General features: G+C 33.1%; 6 protein-coding genes across 7 annotated transcripts in view; 2 read left to right on the top strand and 4 right to left on the bottom strand.

Annotated features, from left to right (window-relative positions):
* Window positions 1-226: 226 nt before the first annotated feature.
* Window positions 227-3,158, bottom strand: LOC125052890 (odorant receptor 49b-like). The gene is given in 7 exon segments (XM_047653957.1): window positions 227-373; window positions 1,008-1,109; window positions 1,111-1,167; window positions 1,696-1,800; window positions 2,127-2,226; window positions 2,345-2,454; window positions 2,991-3,158. Coding segments are annotated over 7 exon segments (696 nt in total). The 3' UTR covers window positions 227-319.
* A 1,198-nt stretch (window positions 3,159-4,356) lies between these two features.
* On the bottom strand, window positions 4,357-8,231 carry LOC125053844 (odorant receptor Or1-like). The gene is made up of 9 exons (XM_047655469.1): window positions 7,897-8,231; window positions 7,505-7,645; window positions 6,830-6,996; window positions 6,764-6,780; window positions 6,487-6,599; window positions 5,588-5,691; window positions 5,270-5,370; window positions 4,707-4,862; window positions 4,357-4,589 (listed from the first exon to the last, which is right to left on the bottom strand). Exons 1-9 carry the CDS (start codon window positions 8,229-8,231, stop codon window positions 4,539-4,541), a joined length of 1,185 nt encoding a protein of 394 aa, XP_047511425.1. The 3' UTR covers window positions 4,357-4,538.
* A 1,737-nt stretch (window positions 8,232-9,968) lies between these two features.
* On the top strand, window positions 9,969-12,633 carry LOC125052855 (conserved oligomeric Golgi complex subunit 2). The gene is made up of 6 exons (XM_047653901.1): window positions 9,969-10,183; window positions 10,269-10,496; window positions 10,567-11,413; window positions 11,502-11,707; window positions 11,830-12,272; window positions 12,344-12,633. The coding sequence occupies exons 1-6, from the start codon at window positions 10,106-10,108 to the stop codon at window positions 12,615-12,617; spliced, it is 2,076 nt and encodes a 691-aa protein (XP_047509857.1). The 5' UTR covers window positions 9,969-10,105; the 3' UTR covers window positions 12,618-12,633.
* A 39-nt stretch (window positions 12,634-12,672) lies between these two features.
* LOC125052865 (DNA polymerase iota) lies at window positions 12,673-14,848 on the bottom strand. The gene is made up of 2 exons (XM_047653911.1): window positions 14,670-14,848; window positions 12,673-14,582 (listed from the first exon to the last, which is right to left on the bottom strand). Exons 1-2 carry the CDS (start codon window positions 14,678-14,680, stop codon window positions 12,767-12,769), a joined length of 1,827 nt encoding a protein of 608 aa, XP_047509867.1. The 5' UTR covers window positions 14,681-14,848; the 3' UTR covers window positions 12,673-12,766.
* A 343-nt stretch (window positions 14,849-15,191) lies between these two features.
* LOC125052885 (protein phosphatase 1 regulatory subunit 21) lies at window positions 15,192-20,830 on the top strand. Its single transcript, XM_047653944.1, has 9 exons — window positions 15,192-15,438; window positions 15,521-15,715; window positions 15,906-16,040; window positions 16,171-16,410; window positions 16,774-16,857; window positions 17,283-17,436; window positions 18,180-18,352; window positions 18,880-18,975; window positions 19,369-20,830. Exons 1-9 carry the CDS (start codon window positions 15,373-15,375, stop codon window positions 19,513-19,515), a joined length of 1,290 nt encoding a protein of 429 aa, XP_047509900.1. The 5' UTR covers window positions 15,192-15,372; the 3' UTR covers window positions 19,516-20,830.
* Window positions 20,831-21,321: 491 nt separating this feature from the next.
* The window catches only part of LOC125052873 (serine/threonine-protein phosphatase 2A 56 kDa regulatory subunit gamma isoform-like), a 38,436-nt gene continuing 35,311 nt past the window's right edge, over window positions 21,322-24,446 (bottom strand). For both annotated transcript variants that reach the window (XM_047653929.1, XM_047653924.1), the window contains exon 11: window positions 21,322-24,087. In XM_047653929.1, the coding sequence (XP_047509885.1) occupies window positions 23,944-24,087 (144 nt within the window). In that variant the 3' untranslated portion in view covers window positions 21,322-23,943. The remainder of the gene's footprint in view (window positions 24,088-24,446) is intronic.

Here is a 24,446-nt window from a genome sequence, read left to right as displayed (position 1 = left end):
GAATTTGGATAATTTTCCTGACTAGATCTTGGGACGACAATTGTAATTTCTTGTAAGAAGTCACTGCTCTGTATTTGATTCTTTCGCAATTTATACAAGAAATTAACACCGGCTAAAGATCTCCGATCCTACAGTGATATATTGGATTTACTAAGTCGCTGATATAGCAGGATTTTCACATAGACACCCGGTCTATGTAAAAATCCTGCTCTAATGAAAGCTAGAATGGATCGCATATTATAATACTAACATGATTGTTGTAATTTAGTAGATATTAAATTAATTTGAAATTCTTCCCTTATTTATTACTTCGTAACAATTACTTCTTTGTCTGATTTAAAACGGCGAAATAAGAGTATGACGAACGCAAAATCTGAAAAACAGAAACATTGTACTGTAACCCATACTTCTCCGAAACGGCTCGACCAATTCTTATGAATTTTTTTATGCATATTCGGTGAGTCTAAGAATCGGCTACTATCTATATTTCAAACCCCTAAGTGATAAGGGGTGTCCACCTCAAAAAAAAAATATTTTAATTTTTATTATTATGTGGCTTTAAAAAATACATACAACCCTAAATTTTCAGCCCTCTACGATCAACCCCTTATTTTTTATTATGTACTAAAAAGGTAGGCTAAGTAAAATCACATTAAATAGAAACGAAGTTCGCGGGGGCAGCTAGTATTTCTATAAAATCTAGATAGAAGTCCAAATGTCATCGGTTTGTCGAGAAAATGCACCCAGGTAATTGTTCTAAAGGTAAGTTTTTACACCAATTGACCTAGTCCCATGCTAAGCTGGTGAAGCTTGTGTTATGGGTACTAGGCAACGGATATACATACATATTATAGATAGATATATAAATACATATTTAAACACCCAAGATCTAAGCACAACACCAAATGCTCATCACATCGATGTTCGTCTCAGCCGAGCTCGAACCCGGGACCCATGGATTCGCAGTCAGGGGTTATTCAGCAATCTCAATTTAATAGTATACTCACGGATACGAAAGTAGGTCTTGAAAGAGGAATGTAACGGCCGGCTTTGAATATGATAGGCCTCTTCATTCTCTCCATAGCGATAATCAGCGAGCGACGGAAATGTAGGTATATTCTGCTCGTACCATGGGCACAAATATAGAAATTCGCGTAGATTTTGACTCTGTAAAAGCTTCGTTAGAATAGAATATAGCGTACGAATGCTCGTGTGGAGGAAGGTTGGTGTACTGTTCCTTCAGCCTAAAGAGAGGATCCACGTCCAGTCTAACCACTGACTGTCCGGCCCGAAGGCCCTAGCCGCTGGAATAAATGGCGCTTTTCAAGGTATGACGTCATCGTTGTGATTCGTTGACACAGATTGTAGGATAGATATAATCCCGAATATATGGCCAACAACAATGGCCCAACGATTTCACTCGGTTCCCGTGGCAGAGGTGACCTTCGTGAACGAAGTGGCTCAGTAATATCGGGGGCTTTGACCACACCCAATATTCAGTTGATTCATGCATGACTGGCGTTTATGCGATTATCCCAAAGAATGATCAATGAAATAGACAAATATGTCCGCGAATTAACGGATGTTTACTTTTTGGAAGGGTTATTGCGCTCTCTGTTTAGTAAACGCGAAAACACGTGAGATATTGTGTAAAATGTTGGATTCTCAATATGAATTGTTAATAGTAAAACATACCATAGAAGTCAGTTCGTTGCCACACCAACAATACAAGAATAACTGTGATAGAATTGTTAACATATAATTTAGCATCGAATAAAATTGTACGCTACTTGGTTCAGTCTGAAAAGCAAAAAGTGCCGATGTCATTGTAACTACAAACAATTAATTTTGCTGTCCACTTAACGCTCGTCCGTTATTCCGGATGTCCTGCGATTCCAAGCGAAACAAGAATTGTTTCAGTAACAAACAAACAGTATTATGAACGAAATTCAAAACTTTGTCTGCCTCGTTGGAGACTACAAGAATTCAGACAAATAATAGCGTAAATAATACTACTAAATAATAATTTCGCTTTATTTTTCGCACTTTGGGCACTTTAAATAAGTTTATGTGAAAATTGTCTCAGGTTAAGTTCTTTCGTCTTACTAATGATTTTTGAAACATACCATAACAATTCTTAACCCAATAATGCAGATAATTCCCACGCTTCCACTTAGCTGGAAGAAAATGTTAGCGTGGTACGTGTCTTCTACTAATTCGATAAATCTGAAAGACAACTAAATTTATAAAACTAAACATAGTTTTATTATTTATTACAATTCAAAAAAAAACTGTTTCGAGACAGTTAACCGCTACGTGTCAATAAATGTAATGAAATTCTTACTTAACTACACATTGATGGTGTCGAACACATTCCATAAACAGTTTATTGTTTTCTGTAAGTCTTTTTCTGCAATCCGATTTGTTTACTCTCGAGATTGGTATATCGCGAATCTAAAAGAAGCATTATATTTAATCCATATAAATTATAAATCACCTATTCACTATTCATTATTCAATTATACTTTATTCAGCTAATAACTAATGAGTAATGAGGGCAATAACTAAGAAGTAAGACGTTACGATCACGGATGACGGATCACTATTGAGTATTGACGATACCGATGTCCGGTACCATCATTTACTAGTAAATAATGAATACTTAATGGTGATGATATTATTGGCATTGCAGGCCGATTGCGGCCGTACTTCAAAAATTGTTGTTTAGTATGAAATACAATTGATTTTACTAATAATTGACGGCTTATACTATATAACTTAAAGTAGTTAAGCCAAAGACGAAACACAATGATACCGGCTTTTACAATTTGATTTAAAACGAACATCGCTATCTCTCAATGTAAATGTGAACTATCAAACAAGCGCCACCTATGTTACAACGTGGAGCTACTATTATTGGTTCTAATAACATTTTACCTACTTTTAATCATCATTCAATCAATTGATCAATCAATGTTTATAATATATACCTTTTGTATTTTATCAATAATAATCTCAAGTTCCGCACATCCAAACATGATCATTGAAAGGGTGCTGCTATCCACTGCACAAAACAACAACGCACTAATATAAATACTAATTACTTGGTACAAGTATCCGATTTCATAATGAGGAGATTTTTCTGTATTTATCGGCATCCTGTGGGAAAGAAGATAAAATTCTCCAATCGTAGTAATTTAATATAATTGAATTATTGAGTTTGGTTACAATATTATTTTGTTGCGTTATATTACTTATTATAAGAAAATATATAAAGTTATTTATGAAAACACGTCATCAAAGTTTTTTAATTGCAATAACTTCTTGTGGTACTTACCAAATTTTAAAAGGAAAGAATCTCGTTTCAGCGGTATCAAATAAAGGCATTACAGCCCACAGCGTGCATGTTGTGATGGCACTCGTCAAGAATACTGCACTAAGATTTCGTATTTTTCTTGCTTGCGCCGACAATATTCTTAAGAAATTTTTAAAGAGAGTTAAAAAAACCTAATCTACCTAATGCACAAATATGATGACACATCATAAATCCAGTTATTTCGGCATTAATGGGAAGTCAGAATAAAATTGTAAAAACTTAAAAAAAACACAGGAAGGTCCCTGTGGCAGAGTAAGAAAATAACTTACTTTTCATGTGCTACAGTCTGCGGTGCAAATATTCCCACCTCCATGAAACTAATAAGTTTTTTTAAGTTATTTTTATTCATCATAAAAACCGTTGTTTTATAACAAACCGACGCCTGGGTGAAGAGTAAGTACGAAGCTTCAGAAACTTCATCTATATCACCCCACACGACAGCTATATATATAAATTCCAAGAAAATAAAAGAAAACTGAGTAAGCATAACAAGGAACTTGTAAATATTGCGCAGAATTTTATATTCTCCCGGTGGAGGCCAAATCCCCAGATAATGTAAAATAAATCGTGGCCGACCTAAGAACATGTCAATGCTATTTATCATTTTCTACAATCATAAATCACAAGGCACACGTTTTTATATAGTCAGACCTCCAAAGTGGTTGGCAAACTTTGAATCAGCAAGTTAATAGATGCATAAACAGGATGTATTTACAATTACAGTTGATAGTTTGATAAAATTTTCGATCATTCCAGACTTATGTTTTATAAAATTTATATATTTTATTGATTGCTAAACTGCTGCTTAGAAATAGCTGCTTTTTAAATTGCATAAACAAACTACTGTCGCAAATATATCTAACCAATGAATCATCTTATCCATTGACAGTGTTTTTGTAAATGTTTAGAATAAAATAGATGTTTCTTTTCATAATTTGTTGCCATCTAACGGCATCCAAATAGCTATGCATTTTGCTAGTTCTACTTATGAAAACGATAATAACGGAAATTTAAAACATGCTGTATGAAGCAATTATCCCCTATTTCAAAACAACTACCTAATGGGTTTTGTTTACCAACTCATAGACTGCCAATTTTAGGTATAACTTTAATAATTATCTGTAATTTCCGAATCCACTCTACAATATTCATAATTCTTCAATTACATGGTTTGATTTAGAACTGCGATGTAAGAGTACGACATGCGAAGTATCTGAAATAAAAAAATTGGTAATTTGAAGGTGTCGTTCCGTACGTTTAAATTTATAATAATATGTATTGAATGCGAGCATTTAAATAAAAAGTTGTATAATGATTAAATTTTTCTTACAGCAACAAAAGTTTGTCGCGACAAACTAATGTAGTGCCCGGCTCGAAGGACCAACGGCCGTTGTGTTCGAGCCATCATGAAGCATAGAGCACGCTGAAACTTCACATCCTGCTCATACCATAGACTCATATATAGGACTCTATGTAGCTTTTCATTCTATAAAGTAACATAAAGTTTAAAGATGAAAATATAAAATGTTAATATGAACATGAAGTGTGTTACGTGTTTCGTCAATTTCATTAAAAGCTGCCCCCTCGCACTTCGTTTCGCCTTTAATTTTTTATTTAGCCTACCTTTTTAGCAGTTACATACCAACATTTGGATAATTCTGCTATGCTACACCAAAGAATCTGTTCTCTTTTCCGGAAAGAAACCTAACTAAATCAAAATAAATTTTCCCAATTTTCTCTCCATAAAACCCTTCCTCAGAGTTCAGTCTTCGAGTTTTGCCCTAATATTGATATTTTAATAATGAGTTTATGTAATTAAATTCTGATCGACCAAGCACCGAACCGTAACGATTTACGTTCTAAATCTACGAAGTGCTTTTATGTTTCACTTACCGTAGCAGTCAGTTCATGTCCACACCAACAGCAAAGATATATCTGACTAACCATAACAATGACATATATTATGGTTGAAATAAATTGAAATCTTTCACTTTCTAGCTGGAAATTAATAGACACAATTAAAATTCTAAATACTTTTAAAACAGAAAATATCATTAAAATGCATTAATATATATACGGAATAATTAAACGGTAGGTGACATGTAGCTACGAGATCGAATAGCCCGATTGATCTTCATACCATATTTAAGAAAATGTTAAAAGTGCAAAATATAAGACAGAGTATTCAAGTACTTAATACAAATGAAGGACTTACTACCAAAATCCGAAACGCACTCATCACTATAATACCAACAGTGCCGGTCAATTGAAAGAACATATAAATGTGAAAGGTGTTCTCCACTAACTCTTTGAACCTAAAAATTATAACAAAGCTTTAAAACGTAATCATAACAATCAAATATACGGTATTTACAATTTTTTTAACCTATATAGATATAATAAAAAGAAAACTAAAACAAATTTAAAAAGTTAGGACCCTGTGGCAGTGTAACTTTAACGCTGGCAGCATTTCCTCGCTGTATTGCGATACTTATTCGTTGAGCGAGAAAAGCACCAGCTCTGGGGTCACCGGTACTATCTACCAGGTGCCAACTAAAATCTTTAATTAGCGCCTGTACACTTGAACCCCAAGAGTCTCTGCTCCAAAGGGAACAAAATCGAAGTTGGAGGAGAGAAACGTTATTAGATTTACACTACGCGCTCGTTCAACGTCAATTATATATCACATATTGTATGTTAAGTAAGCTTCATTTAAATTTGTACTTGCGTACCAAAAATAGAAAACTGCGCACAGATGGGTAGGACTACGAAAAATGAAAAAAATATTCTGATACTGAAAATATGTGAAGTGCTACGTGAACTATCATCATTCTTCAGGGCACACAATGCTTTACTAAATAGTGACAATTTTCATGACATGAAAAACATATTATGGAGTTATATCCTTCGGATGTTTCTGACGTCGCTTTTAAATATTGTATTATTATTTGTCCGTACCCATGTTTAGCAAATTTCGCTTAAGTACGTAGTAAGGGTACGTACGTACGTACTTCATGATTTTTAATACCATAAAGAATATTATTTTAAAGGTAGACTACCACATTATATACAACAAATGTGATAAATTCAGTAATTGACTCTTCACTTACGTTATAACTGCTTGATAGTGTTTCACGCATTCTATTAGAATTTTGTTTCCATTAAAGTAATGATTCGTCAAAGATGCATCATTGTTTAGAACTGCGTCATTGCGGGGCTCAATCTACAAATATTTAGTGTAGGGAAATTAAACTAAAATACATACTTCTTAAGACTTAATTAAATCTGACGAAACTCGAAATGAAGAAAATTAGTAGCAACGAGCGAGATCTCGTAATTATTTTACGATAATATTCCTTCTATACTAGGATACAATTATCAATCAACTGAAATTAACTCTGAATCTATGAGCCATATGCAATGCATACAGTAACTAAGTAAACGCTAACTCACACAAAATCTTTTCCATAATAATCTCCATCTGCGCACACGCAAATATTACCATTGAAAATGCAACACTGTCAACTCCGTAGTACATCATCGCACTGGTGGAAATTGTTAATTCTTGAAACAAGAACCCGATTTCATATTGTGGACTAGAACCAGAGTTCACCGGCATCCTGAGATGAAAAATGATTTTATGATTTTTGTTATAATTACGAGTAAATCTATTGCGAATGATAATTTTGCAACTGATGTCTTCAGCGGTCTGTGTCACATTGCTAGTCATGAAATTCTGTAAAAGTTTTAATTATTCCATTACTTAACCAAAAACAACAAAAATTCCTAGTAACGACCTCAATTGAGACCATTAATATCTAGATTAGAGAGTAGAGGATTTCGCCATAATAATCAAAAAGATTGTTGGAGCCTACGAGCAAAGGCTCCACCATCAGGTGAATGTCGAGGCTATGCAACTTCTTCACGCCACGGGCCTAGTGAGAAGATTGAAAAGGACAAAACCATTTGAATTAGTGTTAGTTTACGTTAGGGTTTGGATTTAGAAATACGTCGCCCGAATTGGAGGTTGCGAGGGGGGCTGTGGAAGAGTTATCACCCCCAACTACTTCCACGCGCCGGAAACATAATTATTGAAGAAGAACAAATCTTACGACCATGAGACCTTACCACATGACAAAAGGAAATTTTCTTGGCCCATTATCAAATAATGGGAGTGCCGCCACACCCCATGCCAAACAAATCATCTCAGCCGCTACAATAAAACACAGCAGCAGTCGCTTTATATTCTTTGCCCGTATTTGTAGTATTCTAAAAGAAGCTATATATTAAAAAAAACAAGTTATAATCTAGCCACCCAAAATTAATATTCATTTTATCTATGAATTTATTTAAGGAAAAATATTACTGTACTTTCTACGATTATTGTTTATTGAAAATTTGAACACGTGGATTCGAAAGTCCATATTTCCCCTTCCACTTTAAAATGTTGCTAACATTTTGTAAAATAACATTTAAATAATCAATGTAATGAAATATATTGTAATACTAAATAATATTACCGTTCGTGTACGACGCTCGTAGGCCGAAACACTTCGTTGTTCATTTTCTGACATAATTCTCTTACGCCTTCAATATTTATATGAAAAACTGCAATTTTACAGCATAAACTAGCCTGAGTGAACAGTAGGTAAACAGCATCAGCTACTGCCTCCAAATCACCCCACGCCTGGACCACAAAAATCATTTGAAATAACAAGAACGTGTATTGCAAAGAAAGCATAAATATTTTATATAACTTTCGATAAATTGTGTCGCTTTCATTTGGAACCCAAACGCCTAGATATTTCATAACGAGCTGGGCTCTGTTTAGAAACAAATTTGTAAGTTTTGTCATCCTGTGTAGGTAAAGAGTCGTCTCAGACTCAGATTTTTAATTTTATATACGCAAAAACTGATATAATATACGTGTGTGTAAGTTCTAAGTTACAAAACCATTAGGGGAAATTAAGTAGATATTATTGTTCGATTACATTTTCATAACTATGCTCAATTAGGATAATATGGCAATTTAAGGCATGGCTGATTACACGTTTTCAATACCACATATTTTATAACAAAATATCTGCTAATCACCAACAACAAAACAATCCTAATACATTTATTAACATTACAAATTATCTAGTTAAATACTTTAATACATATATTATTCGTTTCTTGAAATAAGTTCAGTATTTTTTGTTTATCCTCATAAAACATACAAAAAAACAAATATTCCATATTCTTGATTCCCCACCGACAACTGGTAGATCACAACAACCTCCACCCGAAGATAGGGGCAAAATGGTCCCATAAAAAAATAATTATTTATTTTATTTATTTATTAACACTTCGTTGCATATACATTAATATAGTACAATTGACATAATTAACTAAAAAGGAGAGCAACTGGTATAAAATATATTGGGTCTCTCTATCTTTGGCCTCTTTGGCAGAGGCGTGGTGCCCTAAACCGAATAGCATCACAGCAGAGAGGGAGGTGGAATGGTTCGAAGAGGTTTTGCAGCATGTTAGTGACGACCAGAAGTAATTTGCAAGGATCTGCCTTATTCCGCCCCACCGATAGGTGGTGTACAAGTCACCTGCGATCACCCAGTTAGGACGGCTTGTGTAGCTGTCCAACGCGTCAACATCGATAACATCGAAGAAGCCACGCTACAGAGGTACCGAAAGAAGTAAGAAGTAGAAGAAAGAAAAACTCTGCGCATTGCAATCGGAGAGCCCAAAGTGAAAGCGTGGGAAAATCTTCTACAAACTTATTGACTCATGGCCACATAAGCTAGTGATGAGTAAGGTGCGTCCCTGGGCCATACTGCTCACCCCCACGACCAATATCTCGCGGTGAAGAGGAAATCCAAAGAGTGACGCCTGAGGACCTCACAGCGGCTGTACTAAAGCTTCAGAGCAAAAATACAGTTCCGGAGCAGACGGCGTTCACGGGAAGGTCTGGGTCCATACTCTTTTAACAACGGATTGGAAGAGCAGTTTCGGGAGATGCTAACCCACATTGTACAGAACCTCAACTTCCCTGCTGCTGGAAAACGGAATTCTCTTACTAGGCCAAATTGTTTTATTAAATAAAGCAGGCAAGCTATTCGAGTGGATGCCAGCAGCCGACATAGTACACCACCTTGCACCCACGGGCCGGACTTGGCCTACACTCAATTCGGTGTCAATAGTTTACATTTACATTTTGTGTTTTAAGTGAATAAAATATTTTTAGTAGGTATATACGTACCTATTCGAGATTTCACTCTCTTTTTAAATATATTCTGGTTAAGTGATGTTTAACCAGTGATGCCAACCTGGGGTTTTCTCCCCAAATTTATCAATGGAATCCAGATGCCAAGGGGGATTTTAAAGGTACATTTATTTAGGGGGTACTTATTCAAGAAAAAATATACACGATTCCATACAATTTATATTAAGCTTTGAACCCCACTAATAATTTAAAAGTACCTCTTAAACCCAGTGTACAAGAAACTTTAGGGGTTTTTAATCGATATTTATATGTATTTGAAGCTGGTTCTAGGGAAAACATTCTGTAGGAGTTGGCATTACTATTTTAAAGTCGGATGATGTGTCAAGCTTACGTCAGTGCTGTCAAAATGATTACAAATTACCGAGTGCAGGGACGATTTTAAATAAACATTTTAATCCGTTCCTAATAAATAATGGTGCCTTAATTGCAATATACTTAAAGATAAAGTTATGGAGAGAGATATAATAGAGTTTACGCTACCGCCAGCTCCACGAGGATTGTGTTTTGACCGAAATGATTTCGTCAAGGTACTTTTTTATTCTAATCAGTTTATCGGCTTCAGCGTTAATTCTTTGACTAGATTGTATTGTATATTGTGTTTTTATATTACAGACTAACTTTTCAGTGGATAAATTCTTGGCTGAACATAAAGATGTGGCCTCCTTAGAAACTATGCGTGACGATTTGGGCGTGTACCTAAAAGTGTTACGATTCGCGATGATAGAGCTTATAAACAAGGATTATGCCAACTTCGTTAATCTATGTGCTACATTAATTGGTTTTGATAAAACAATCGTTAAAATTCAAGCCCCGTTAGGTCAATTACATGAGGAAGTTGAAGTAAGTAGTACTATCTATCCTTATTCTTTCATGAAATTTTCATGTATCTTTAATGATCATTTTCTTCAAGGACGTAAAAAAATGTATTGAAGAAGCTATGCATGAATTGTCATTGTGGTTAAACCAAAGACATGCTCTTATAAAAAAGAAACAACTGCTAAAGTTTTACAGTCAAACAATTAATTGCCTGAATTCTCTAGATAATATACTACAAGATATTACAGACAAGACACGACATGAACAAATAATCTTAGCTGATAGAGCAGCTATGGAGTATAATCAGTTAAAATTTTCAATAGGAAAATGTGATAGTGTAATTAAACCACAACATAAAAAGCAATACAATGAAGTTGGAAGCAGGCTAATTCAGATATTAAATGATCTAATCTTTCAATTTTGGAATGATAGAAATGAAGACAACTTACTGAAAACACTGATGATTTTAACATCATTAAATAGGATTACAGAAACAGAAATGTTAATAAGAAAGCAAGCAGTAGCCCCATTATTACAAGAAATCATAAGTGAGCCCTCTCTACAAAGAAGTAAAGAGGGCCTCAATGGGATATTTGAAAGAATATTCTCTTTACTAGATACAAAACTGATGTTGCTATTAAAAGTAACTCAACATTCCAAGTTAACATTTCAAATGCAAAAATTTAGGTTTTTAGTTAACTGTTTTTGGTGTGAAATTGAACACCGTTTAGAAGTCAATCTTGCATCTATATTTGCACCTGGAAATCCTCAGTTATTTTATAGGCGTTACACGGAAAGTATGCATTTTATCAAGAAACTTGAAACATATTGTCACTGCAATGAAACTGTTAAATTACTACATTCTACAGCAGAGTATAAAAGTTTTCAACGAAGGTGGAACCTCCCTGTTTACTTTCAAATACGTTTTCAAGAAATAGCAGGTACATGCTCTAATATTGTATATTATGTTAATTTTTGTGTAACAATAACTGGAAATATTTTCATGAAATAGCCTATCTGTAATTTTAGGTGGTTTTGAAGCAAGTTTGAAATTAAAACCAGTGCAACAGAGCAACAATGAATTTGTGCTAGAAGAAACATCCAAATGTTGGAAGGCATTACAAGACTGTTGGTCAGAGGGTATCTTTATTGAAGCTTTATCCCACAAGTTTTGGAAGTTATCTCTACAACTTTTATCAAGATATTGTTCTTGGATAAAATCATACTGTACACAAGTAAGAACTGGCAATTATTATTCAATTTATATTCAATATTGCTACAGACTCATTGAGTTGAATTTAGAAGATTTAATTGCAGAGAATTATTCTTTATTAAAACATGTTAAAATTTCTTTTAGAGATCAAGAGATGTGGATGTAATGACTGTTAATAGAAGCCTTATAACAGATTGTTTAAATATATATGTTGATACTCTCACTTTACTACACAAGTTGCCAAGCTTTATACAGAATGTAGAGAACAAAGTATCAAACCAAAAGGTTAAAATGTTAATAAAGCAAAGTATATTGACCTCTGAAAAGCTTATCCATGAAAATAAAGCAATAATTAAAGCATGTATGGTCAAAGAATTATTTGATTATTTAAACATGCAGTTGAAACAAGTAAGTGATATACCTCGGCTATACCGTAAAACTAATAGAAGTGTACCTACAAAGCCTTGCACTTATATTGATTTAATTATTAAGACAATTAAGGACTTTAGAGAAGACTCTGAAAGAAGACTGGATAATGCATTTTTGGTTGAAATTTTTGAATCACTATTTAACACAATGACAGAATCGTAAGTACTCTGTATTACTATAAGTTATTACTTTATGTTAATTTTATATTAAAACAAATACTTTATTCCAGATATTGTAAATTTGTAGAAGATGTTCTTACATCTGTTCAAAAGACAGAAGAATCACTAAGAAGACTGAAACAAATCAGAGAATTATCATCACAACAAAATAGTGAAACTGCTGGAATAACAGATGGTGATAAAATTAGATTACAATTGAATGTTGATGTTGTGTGCTATAGTAAATTAGCACATTCCCTAAACATAAATTTAAATAATGTGCACAAGTTATCAGAATTAACTTCTATGACATTGGAAGCTGTAAAAAACATAGAAAATAAATGATTATGGCCAGTTATAACCTTTGGATTTTATTGTAATGTATGAAATAAAAATAATCTTTAAATAACATAAACATGTATTTGATCAGATTAATAAATTTTATGATTGAAAAAATAGAAACCATCACTTAAATTACAAGGCAAATTATTATACTATTTCTGTGGAACAAAGTACTTCAAGATTGAGTTTGGCTTTGATTTATTCATGTTTCTAGCACTTGCTCTAGGCAGCTCTGAATTGGAGGGATTTTTCCACATAGACTTAAGTTCTTGTTGCATGTCTTCTGGCAGTGCATTGAATACCTCCTTATCAACATAACTGGGACATTCCTCACAATTACCACCTTCTGCTATATCTTTCATTGTATCTGATGTATCAGATAAATTATCTTTTGCAGGGCTTTCTCTGGGTGTTACAGAACGGTCCCTGGAGTTCAGTCTTAGTTCAGAAACTTTTTCAAGTTCTTTTGAATTTAACCTCAGTTCCCCTACTTTAAGTTTACTTGGTGAAGCAACATCTTCCTTCGATAGACATCTTCTTTTTGCTATCCAGTTTACCTTTTTAGGTTTTTTAGGAGATGGCTCTACTTCAGCATCTGAGAGATCTGTTGTGGTACTACTACTAGGTGAAACTGCTGAATAGTCCATAAAGGAAGCCGAGGTTTCACAGTCATTCTGTATATTTAGAACAGACTGAACTGATAAATCATTCATTAGATAATTAACAATAGAACTTCGTCCAGTCATTCGTTCTTGAAACTTTGTAAATGCCAAGCCAACTAATGTCAAATGGAATGGTTTCGATAAGTCCATAAGTTTAGTAAATAATCTCATAATTATAGTCAACAGTTTCTGTTGCCCTGCTTCAGTCACAGTTACTATTCCACTGTTAATGGTAAAAATGGATGGCGATATTTGACACTGCCTTGATTCTCTATGACTGCTCAGCCTTTTTACATCTTTTTTCCTTAAAGTTACTCTCAATGAAACTGGAATGCGACCATCTTCCCGAACTAATATTAACAGCCTTTGTAATAGTGCTGTAAACTTTTCTTCAACTTCACTTCTAACACTGACAGTTTTAAAGCTATCTTCTAAACCTATGCTCTGTGGCCTGCCTGTTTGTTTAACTGGAGTATTATCATCTCCAAAACTCAAGTTTTTTAATCTCACTGCCATGTCACTACTAAAATGTTTTTTTAAAACATCAAGTGACACTTGCTGTAAGTCACTGACTGAGATTATGTTTTGAGAAATTAGTGTTTCAGTAGTCTTGGACCCAATACTTGGGATAGCACGGACACTTTGAAGAGTGGCCATAAAGTCAGAAGCATGCTCAGCGCACAGCACTGTCTGATCATTAGGCTTGTGTAAAGGACATATAAGCTTGGCAAGTAATTTGTTGTGTGCAACACCTGCACTAGTAGTAAAACCTAATTCATCCAATATTTTTTGTCGTATTTCACTAGCTATTTGTGATGCTATTTTCAGTCTTGTGTAACAACCACAGGGACAATCCAATTGAGGTTCACTGTACAAGTGGCCGGTGCATGTAAGATTACTACAATTTGTACTTTTTATTTTTTCTTGAACCAAATTTGTGACATCAATAAAGTATTCATCCATTCCTAATTTTTCTACAGGGCTTTTCCAGTTTTGTAAAAGTAAAAATATTTTGTTTGAAGCAGCTCTGTAATCGTGTAAGTCTTCGCCATTTATTAACTTTAAATTAGGACATGCTTTCAGTGCTTCACTAACTAGCATACATTTTTTAATACCATATTGTCTGGCCTCATAATTACTGGTTACGACGATGTTCTTCTGTTGAATTCCGAGGGGTTGTGAAAGCAACTCTGGTTTCCGCAACATCTCTACTTGAGCATAAAAACAGTCTACATCAATGTGGATAATAATCTTAAGGTGTTCATTTGAAATATTTGTATTGGTAGAGCTGCTCGAATCCATGTTCCTGCGGAAAATTTACAGATTTCCATCACAATTTACTTTGTTCTGACTATGTTGCGCTACAAATCTATTTGCAAAGTCAGAACCTTACCTGTTATCCATGTCTCTATTTTAAAATGATTAGGTGTAAATATTGGTCCAAATATGGTCTTATTACGTTTATTTTTATTGCATTTCTTTCATGAAATTCTAAATATTGATATTTTTGATCGGACAATCACCAATTTCACGACACATCAACAGAGAAAATGTTGCTATTTAAAAAATAAATCCACAGATATTTACAATATTATAATGATACACAAAGGTTATGTCATCTGACAACCCATAAGTAATAACTAATTAATAACAGACTATCATTTATCAGGAATCAAGATAGGACGTCATACGCTCATTCTTTTAAAATCAATTTCTCTAAACTTTTTGACTGGGCAAAACATCTTATTTTATAGTAATAATTGTTGTAATATAAAATCGTTATCGTTTCTATACTAAATAATGCCTTGATACTTAAAATCTAGTAGCAGTGATGAGTTAGTCTAGTTGGCATTTGGCAATATGCAAGTGCTTACTGCTTACACATATAAATTAATTATTTTGCCTGTGGAGTGTTGACAATTGATATTTTAATCTAATATCAACATTGACATTGGTTATTTCAGAAAGTGGGTGTTCATGAAACTTTTCAAGTCAATATTATTGTGGATTTTCCGATAAGCTAATGCAAAAAACACACTACGTAATATTATAGTTCATAGCAATTTCTTTTTGTGATGAATACATAAAATACAGACATGGAAGGATTGCCTTCTGGTGATATCCAGGCTAAATATCAAAAATTAGCTGCAGAATATTCAAAGGTTAAAATTACATTAACACAATGCAGTGAATACAGTAGTGTCATGAATATATAAGTCAATTATTTATTTGTTTTCTTCACAGTTGCGAGTTCATGTTAAGGTGTTGAAAAAAGGTGTATTAGATGAACAGGCTAAGACAAATGAATTGCGAGAAGTATTGAAAGAGAAGGAGAAATCGTTGCGCAAAGGGGAATTGGAGATAGATTCACTTTCTTTTAGGAATCAACAACTAACACGACGAGTATCCGTTCTACAAGATGAAATTGAACAAAAACCGGTAAAATATCCAATATTGTAGAAAGGATCAATGGAAAATACAGAAATCTGAGACCAAGTACACTGGTTAGCAAAATTGGTGTATGGAATTAGCCATACATAATTTTAAAAAAAAAAATTTATGACTAAGCCAACTTAACTATGTAATAAATATAAACAAGATTTTCTAGCTAAACATATTTTTATTACAGAGTAAAACAACTAAAAAAACGAAAAGCAAAGATGATAAAGTAGTAAATAATAGCAGTCCTGCCCATCTAGATGCAAGTTTATTCCAGGAAGAGCTCCAAAAGAAAATTATTGAAAATGCCCAGTATGCATCACAGGTACTTTTTTTTCTGAGTGGTTTTAGTAGCAGGTAGTTACTTTTAAGGTTCTTTTTTCTTTTATCTATGTTAAGATTAGATAAAAAAAATATAAACACTGTTTAGAGTGAGTAAAACTATTTATTTGCAGCTATCTGATAAAACATTTGAAATATCTCAATTGAAGGCATCAATAGAAGATTGCAATCGTCACATGAGTGAATGTGAGAGTAGGTATAAGTGTGAAATAGCTAAGTTAAAGAACAAGAATCAAGATCTACAATTTGCTTTGGAGGAAGCCCGTAAGGAGAAGCTTGAAGGGACAGCCAAAGTTCAAGCTGGAAGTTTGGCCAGCTGCAATGGTGACTTTTTATCTGAAGGTGGCAGTTTGGTAAGAAGCTTGATTATGTATTTTTAAGTGACAAGTATTTTTAATTGTGAATATGTTTTAGCAAAATTTCAAGGTACTATAAATAAAAGAAAAGCATAGCATTATATTTCATTTATAATCTATACATTTCATAATACTTAATGATTACATAGTGTCTCTAAATTGCAAGGCTTTTACATTTTTTCTATTTAGAATTCAGACAAGAATATATCTTGTATATTTAGTATTAAATCTTTTAAATTTAATTTCCCCCTTCCAAATTTTAGATCTTTCAATTTTTATATCTTTGCCCTTTCTCAAATGGCTCTGTATTAACTGAACTTGCCTTATATAACATATATAGATAAGACAAATCACTTACAGATTGGTAGTGAGGATGCTCTTAGTTCTGTGGATGACTTGAATATTACTGAGCAACTTGGCAACAAGTTACATAATTTAGAACTGGTAAGTTTCGCCTATATGTAGAAATAAAAATATCGAATCCCACAAAGACATTAAATTAGATATCACAAACTAAGAAATATAACTTTTATGGTCCTACGGATATATATATGATAAGAAAGAAAGATTCATCATTAAACATGGGATCTAAATTTTTAAAAGTTATTTTTTTTGACTTATCCTTATCACTCATATGTCAGATTGATAGTGAACATAATAAAATTCTTTCAAAATTCTTGGTTTAAAGTTGTAAGAACCTCTACCATAGGCAGTGGAACTGAGGTCACTGCCACATAAGCAAAATGTTGTAATAAAATTTGATATTCTTTTTCTAAATATTAATCAAAGATTTTCTAGTTTACTCCATTTGGTCTTAGGGATTTTAGTCTTAGTGCACCATTACAATTATATTTATCAAACTTACAAAGGAAACCCAAAAGCTTCGTATGGAGTATGGCCTACTGGAGATGGAGAATGACAGTTTGAAGCTGGAAGTCAGTAAGCACGTATCGGCCGCTCAGAGACGACGCGCTGACGCACACGACTCTGGAGATTTTAATGCCTTCAACCAGACTTCTGTTGGTAAGTTAATATTGGGGTTATATTGGTATGGGTTGCTGGCAATGGTAGGCGTAAAACATATGTATAACATACATTTAATACTACATTTAAAAAATAAAAGAGGAAGTGGGTAGGACAGTAAGGGAGTAGGGATATATGGTAAGAGGGAAATAGAGACAACATCTATGGGGTAACACAGTACAGACTGACAGGTGCTTAATTTTCTTTAAACTGTTTTAACTTGATGGTCCTGACAGATACATTTCAGTGTCTATTTCATTTTCTTTTAAAGCAAAGATATCTTCTACCTACTATTTGACAGTATGAAAAGTTTTATTGAAAGTAATCTTTAAATTAAAATAAAGTGTTATACTTATAGATGTTTTCCAACGTATATTGCTTCTTTACGAATTTAAGTATTCTTATTTGTTGACACAGACACTACAAATATCGACGTTATAACTACTTTATAAATTATCAATTCCATACAGTTGGTGAAGGGATTAAATGTAGATAAAAGTGGTCTCACAAAAACTTGTTAAAATATAAACTCATTGGAAGGCTTTTCGTTTACTGCGTCGCGTTTTGTACAGAGTAGAGAATTGTCTTTGTTTTGCAACTTCATATGTTTAATATGACAATCAAATTATCTGTGAACTGCATTCTGACAGTCTCTCACTGCATCAACGAGTAAATAATTAAATAATTTTCCTTTAAATAATTCTGTGTATAGAAAATGCAATCCCCTATACATTATTTTTAAGACGGTGAGGGTCGTGTCACGGGTTTGCTTGGAAGTCTTCACGTTCCATTTTTGATTAACGAGGAAATTGAGCAGCGTGAGGAGAGATTGACGGCCTACTTCCGCAAAAAGATCACAGCGCTTAATGCTGAGAGAGATGAATTGCTGAGCAATATTGAGTTTTATGCTAAAGAAGTAAGTTCTTTTTTGCTTTTTATTTTAGAGAGTAAACAAACAGACATAGATTAAGGTAATGATCTGCAATGACTTGGTGCATTGATATTTCGCAAGCCCCGGGATACAAAGTCGTAAAAGCAAAATCTTTTTTTTTTTTAGGAAAAATAATAGATGGTAATGCTATTACTAGGATAGTATTTAGTCTAAATGCCTAGTTAATAAAGAACTAAATGTACATAACAAATAAGTTTTGCGATTGTTTTACTGTTTAAACATAATTACGGACGACACAGTAACCGCACATTACGACGGTAATTTTGACGAATGTCTAGAACGTAATAATTTATTACCAGAGTGGTTTGTTTTTAAACTGTCGCATTAACTTTTATGATTTGGATTTATGAACAAAGAACGGTTACCATGGAAACAATGGTACGTTGGTGTGAGTGGATTCCTATTATGCTTAACTATTTACATTTTAAGCAAACTGAGTTTTTTTCATTTATGTTTTTGTAAAATAATATTAACAATAAAATTATATTCAGTGTGAAATTTTGCGACATCGTTTCGAAGAGTTGGAGCGCGAAAAGGAAGCCGACAATAACACGATACAGGACAAACACAATACTATTAGTCGACTGGTATGTTTTTTTATTTGTATTCTGAGCTTAGTATATCAAGGATTCCACCGAGTTTGGAATCGAAATTTCTTCCAAGTAATACATTCGATTGTCAATTATTAGGTTCATAGTTTCAGAATGAGAGTCACAAAGAAAAATACATTTACACGTGGGTCCGCTGAAGCGGGTTTGATGTTATTTGTGAAAAAAAAAACGATATCTTTGCACTGTAGTTCGTCATGTTTTCGTTAGCATCGAGTTAACTACACGTATACGAACGTGTTCGTAGTTCCGTTAGTTTTAAATACACCCCAAGAGCGCTTTAAAGTTAAAAAATACCGTTACTATTCGCTATTAATATTTATTGATTTTATGGTTTGCTTCATTGGTCAAAATTGCTGAGCATTTTTTTAGGAAGAAGAGCTCCAGTCTACGTCTCACAATTACGAGCAACAGATGTCGCTGTTGACGGAGCACTTGGCGGCCTTGAATGACCAGCTCGCCGCTCAACACGACTCCATAGAGCATCTTAAGCATCAACTGGCTACCAGGAAGAAATAAATGAGAGAAACGTCAATAAAAATTAAATCAATATACACAAAACAATAAATATCGAATTGATAACTTTTGGTTTTTTAAGTCGGTAAAAAAGGTACCTTGATTGACTGGAACTCTGGAGAACGGTAGTCATTGCGTTAGGAAATCTCCGTACTGAAATATTAACTTTTGACATCAAACTTCCCGTTTCATCCAGAATTTTCCTCTAAACGTAATTATATCAAATGCGCTGTTTATTAACAACTCGCAATTATGACACGTTTGTTGCTTAGCGTAACCGTGGAGATGGTTAATAATCCGGACTTTTTCTCAAATCATCTACTAGAACTGAATTTTGCAGCAAATCAATTATTTAAGACTACTTTTTAGTACTGATAGTATTTTATTGATGTTTGAATATTTACCAAATTAGGAAAAATCTAAAAGATTGTGTCTTTTGAGTAGTTAGGAGAAGTAGTTAAGTGTAGGTAGGAAAAAATACAAATATTATACTTCCATTAAAATATATAAATGTACCCACATTTTAGTTTTTTTTGTGGTCAATTTAAACTGTTATGTAAATGGCTTTATTTACCTCCTATGTATGAGTATGACAGCTCACGCTGAGTCACGTGATCATTTATATATATTTTACAATAAATTTATGTTTCATACAAACTTTAGTCTGCTTAATTCATACACACAATAGCCTAGCGACAATAAATTTTACGAAAATAAACTTTTACTAAAAGGCATTAAGGTTTTAATTTATTGGCGTAAATATTTTCTCAATAACTAAATTATGAAATCATAGAACTTTTTGTTCGTAATTCTATAGTTTATGACTCTCGGGATCTCTTAAATTAAAAAAAAATTGGAACAGTAAATCTAGATTATACTGAGAATATATTTTTTTAACGTTTATTCACTTTATTAATTTAATTATTATCTAACTATTAGCATACGATATATTGAACTGAGTTTGAATTTACCAAAGATCTAATCATTGGTATAACATGGTTGGATAAAAGCTGCACTATGCAGTATATATTTAAAGTTATATATTTCCGTGTCATACGTTGATTTTTTATGATTCCTATTCTTACCTTCAGGCTATGTTTATTATGCTTTTGGCTAGTGAAAACAATTAGCAATTTTTTGGCGTTTATTGAACTTGTGTTATGCACTCGAATTATGTGAAAATTACATAATGTAAAAATTGTAAATATACGCTAATAATGTTGCACTTACGATAATATTATAACTATATTATTTACGTGTAATATAATGTACAATATATAGATATTTCTAAATCATTGTGATTAAAATGAGTTACACATTTAACTTTTTTATTTACTCTTTTTAACATATACGATACTACTTGATAAGCACGACTTAGTGACGCCGGGAAACATCCATTGAGTCTTGCCATATCCACGGGAGATATACCAGAAGGAAGTAATCTGTGGGTAATTCCTTGTCATAATTTATGTAAGGCATTTATGGGTCATAAAATTGTCTCTTCCTTTTTACAGAACAATTGCATTTGACGAAAGAGACAAGTTTTAATAGCCTTAGAATAATTTAACTATGAGTTAAAACGGTTAGTGGCTATCGCGGAGAAAATACGGCGAGAAACTGTCGCACTGTTTATAATTCTCCACAATCAAGCTTTACAAATTCTGTTATGATTTCTTCCACTAAAGCACCACGCAGAATTTTCGACAATTATCAAACGTAGCACCGCACGTGCGCCTTACACACACAATCAATCTTTGGCAATGTGTGCGTGATCTTTGGGGTAAAATGTAATTAAATTAAACAGCATGGTATATGCACAACTTTGTATTATAACGATAATCATAAGCACCTTATAATATGTCATTTGTTACAATATTTGTTTTCAACAGTTACATTATCGTTATAAATATTTATACAAAAATTTGTTAAATAGCGTCGCAAATTATTCGCTATCGTGTACTCAGTCCATTCATTCGCACTCCGAGATCTTTATACACACAGTACCGCGCGACTGTACACGCAAACTTATACTAAGTCATACAAAACTTGCAATAAATCGCTTCCTGAAGCGTGAATACTGCTAGACCTTAACTACTCGGCACGTACAGTCGTGCGGTAAACTTAACTTACAGGTAAAATTACGGATAACAATTATTTACTGGATTCGGTGCCGTGAATTATTACAATATTTTTTTTTACTAGAAAGATAAATAATAATGAAATACCGAACATATACCAATAGAAGAAAAAATTCATACATAATTAAACAAATGGCGATCGGAAAAGTGCCTAGAAATAAATAATATTGGACAATTTGATATACCTAACTAATATTAAAGCGTTACAAAACTTACAGTCAAGCTAAATGAATAGTTCATTCTAAACAGTCATACGTGTGTGTAGAAATAAATACATCTTACACAAAATCAGACTCAGAATTTCGCACAATATGCAGCACGAATATAAACTGTTAACATTATATAACAATAACTTTAATTCGATAAATGCAATTTCAAAAATAGATACTCAACACGTGAAGAGATAGAAGTCGATTATCTTTACGCCATTTGCTAAGTTATTTATTGTAAAAGATGGACTATAGAGTGTTAGTTATCATGGTTACGCGTAAAAAATGGTAACCATGGTAACGGTTTAGACAACAATCTCTAAGATGTTTTGAAACTATGAGGCGTTACCTTTATCGAGTTATGAGTCATTGATAACATCAAGTAGACCTTTATATATTGACACTTTAAAATTAATGGAAAATGTGAAATTTATTAGGAATATATTTAACATCGGAGCTGACACATGTCTGCATTCATTTTTGTTATGGCAAGAAATGAAAACTTAGTGTCAATGAGGTAAAGAATGGTTTTAAAATGTCAATAGACAAGGGCAATAAATTTACCTACAACAAGAAACATATAACTATGATTAGGTTTAACTATGTAATTCTATCGTGAGGTTTATAATTTAACTAAACACTATCTCCATTTGCAATTCGGTACAACTAAAAATATTCTAGTATTCATTTAACAATGAGTTTGCAGTGCCGCTGTACAGTGCTAACAATTATTATTTTTATTTAAGTTATATTTGGATAATTAATCTGGGTTCTGCTGAAACCTGCACTGTCTACAACATTAGAAATTTAAATCATTTTTAGTAGCCCTTTTGTTTCTGCGACTTCCATGATGAAATCTAATATTGGCACTATTTTAGTGTTATGAAAAAAGTTAAATGCTTTTGTTGCAATATGTTTTGCTGTAACCAAAAAAACACCATCAAAGTACAAATTTTTTAGTCTGAAATTACATTATAAAATTATGTTCATATATTTGCTATCGTAAGCTGTGGTTTTAGTACGAAATTAGGTTACTTATTTGTGAATTATGTCAAATTTTACACACTTATTTTCTAACTCTTAGTGAAATCTATTGTGTATTTAAAAATAGAGTATGAACTCATATAAATAATTTTATATTCTTCTACATGTTAAAATTAATCTCTCACATTATTTGACTTTTCAAATCGCATCTCTCCGTTCATACTAACTTACGAAGAAAGATTCGGAGTTCACTTGCGCGAACCAAACCGTATATCAAATACTTTTTGATATACAAGTCACACTATATCTGAGTCGAATGTGAGATAGATTAGGAGGTAATTAGTGCGAAGATCAAATGGCAATCGGCGGATAGAATTATTGCGCTGTTTCATGTGATATACAAATTAATTTTGATTATCGTCTTTATAAAATATCTTTGTCTTAATCACCAATTCTCGCAATTTCTGTTATGTTATGATCTAAAATAAATGATAAGGCTAGATAAGATATCGTAAACATTTAGCAATGAATAAATACTCTTTTAATAATTGTCCTTTTGTATTTATTGTCTTATCCGTGTAGTTCGTGACGCCGAAAATAATACGCGGCAAACTTCATAACCAATGTGAATAAGCGCTGTATGACTATTAAGAATTAACAAAATTGTGGATTAGAAAGACACTTGTGCTAACTTCATTATTAATTTGTTACTAACTTTATGAGAGTGTTTAGATAAGCGGCTAAATTCAATGTATTTATGGGATTGTGGCTAATTTCGCGATCATTTTGGATCGGCGCTAACTTCATGGTCCCAATGAATTTAGCTATTCGAATAAACTGTTAATTATTTTTTAACAATATGAAATTTTAGTATGAGTGACATTATGTCATGAAGAATACAAAAAGCGCCAAATTCTAGTATGAAGTTTATCGTAATCTTTGATCTAATAGAATTCGTACCGATTTCACTTCACTTAAAGGCCGTTGGCACCATAGTCCAGATAAAGTTGAAATTTCACATTCGGGAATGTTTTTGGGGTCACTTACTCGGCTTGCACTTATTCCCGGTCGGGGCACAGGCCCCCGTGGGGCATAGTCCGCTAACACTTGTCCGCGTCCGGTGGGGTCGTGAGATATGGGTCTGGTCGCTTGTGTTCAATGAGAGCCTTCACAGTGGAGGCGTCAGGTGGCAGGTCAGATTTCTTGCGCAGGAGTGGCTTGGTCGCGTTGTGATTCTTTCGGATCTGAAAGTTAAAGTATGTTTTGTTAATTCTTCTGTCTGTTTATACTTTTAGTAACAAGCATTTTCTAACATTTACAATTTATATAAGGGAAAAATGCAACTCTGCTTAGGCTCGGATGAGACCTAATTAAAATGTATTATTTAGAGAAAGTTATATAATGCGGAAATGTTGGAGATTTAGTTAGGGAAGTACGATTTACGCTCGTCTTTCGCAGCCTGAATACTATTACGTCATGTGAGTCTGAGATATTTAGTTGCACAATGGCTGAATTTACGAGGATTGCATTAGTCAGTTATAAAAAGGTTGAATTTTTCTTGTTATGTTATATTATGTTCTTAGTTAAAATTTTATTCTATTGT

The sequence above is a fragment of the Pieris napi genome, chromosome 1 (genome assembly GCF_905475465.1).
Source record: "Pieris napi chromosome 1, ilPieNapi1.2, whole genome shotgun sequence".
Taxonomy (NCBI): domain Eukaryota; kingdom Metazoa; phylum Arthropoda; class Insecta; order Lepidoptera; family Pieridae; genus Pieris; species Pieris napi.
The sequence above is the reverse complement of the archived record's forward strand: the minus strand, read 5'-3'. Positions and strand labels throughout refer to the sequence as shown.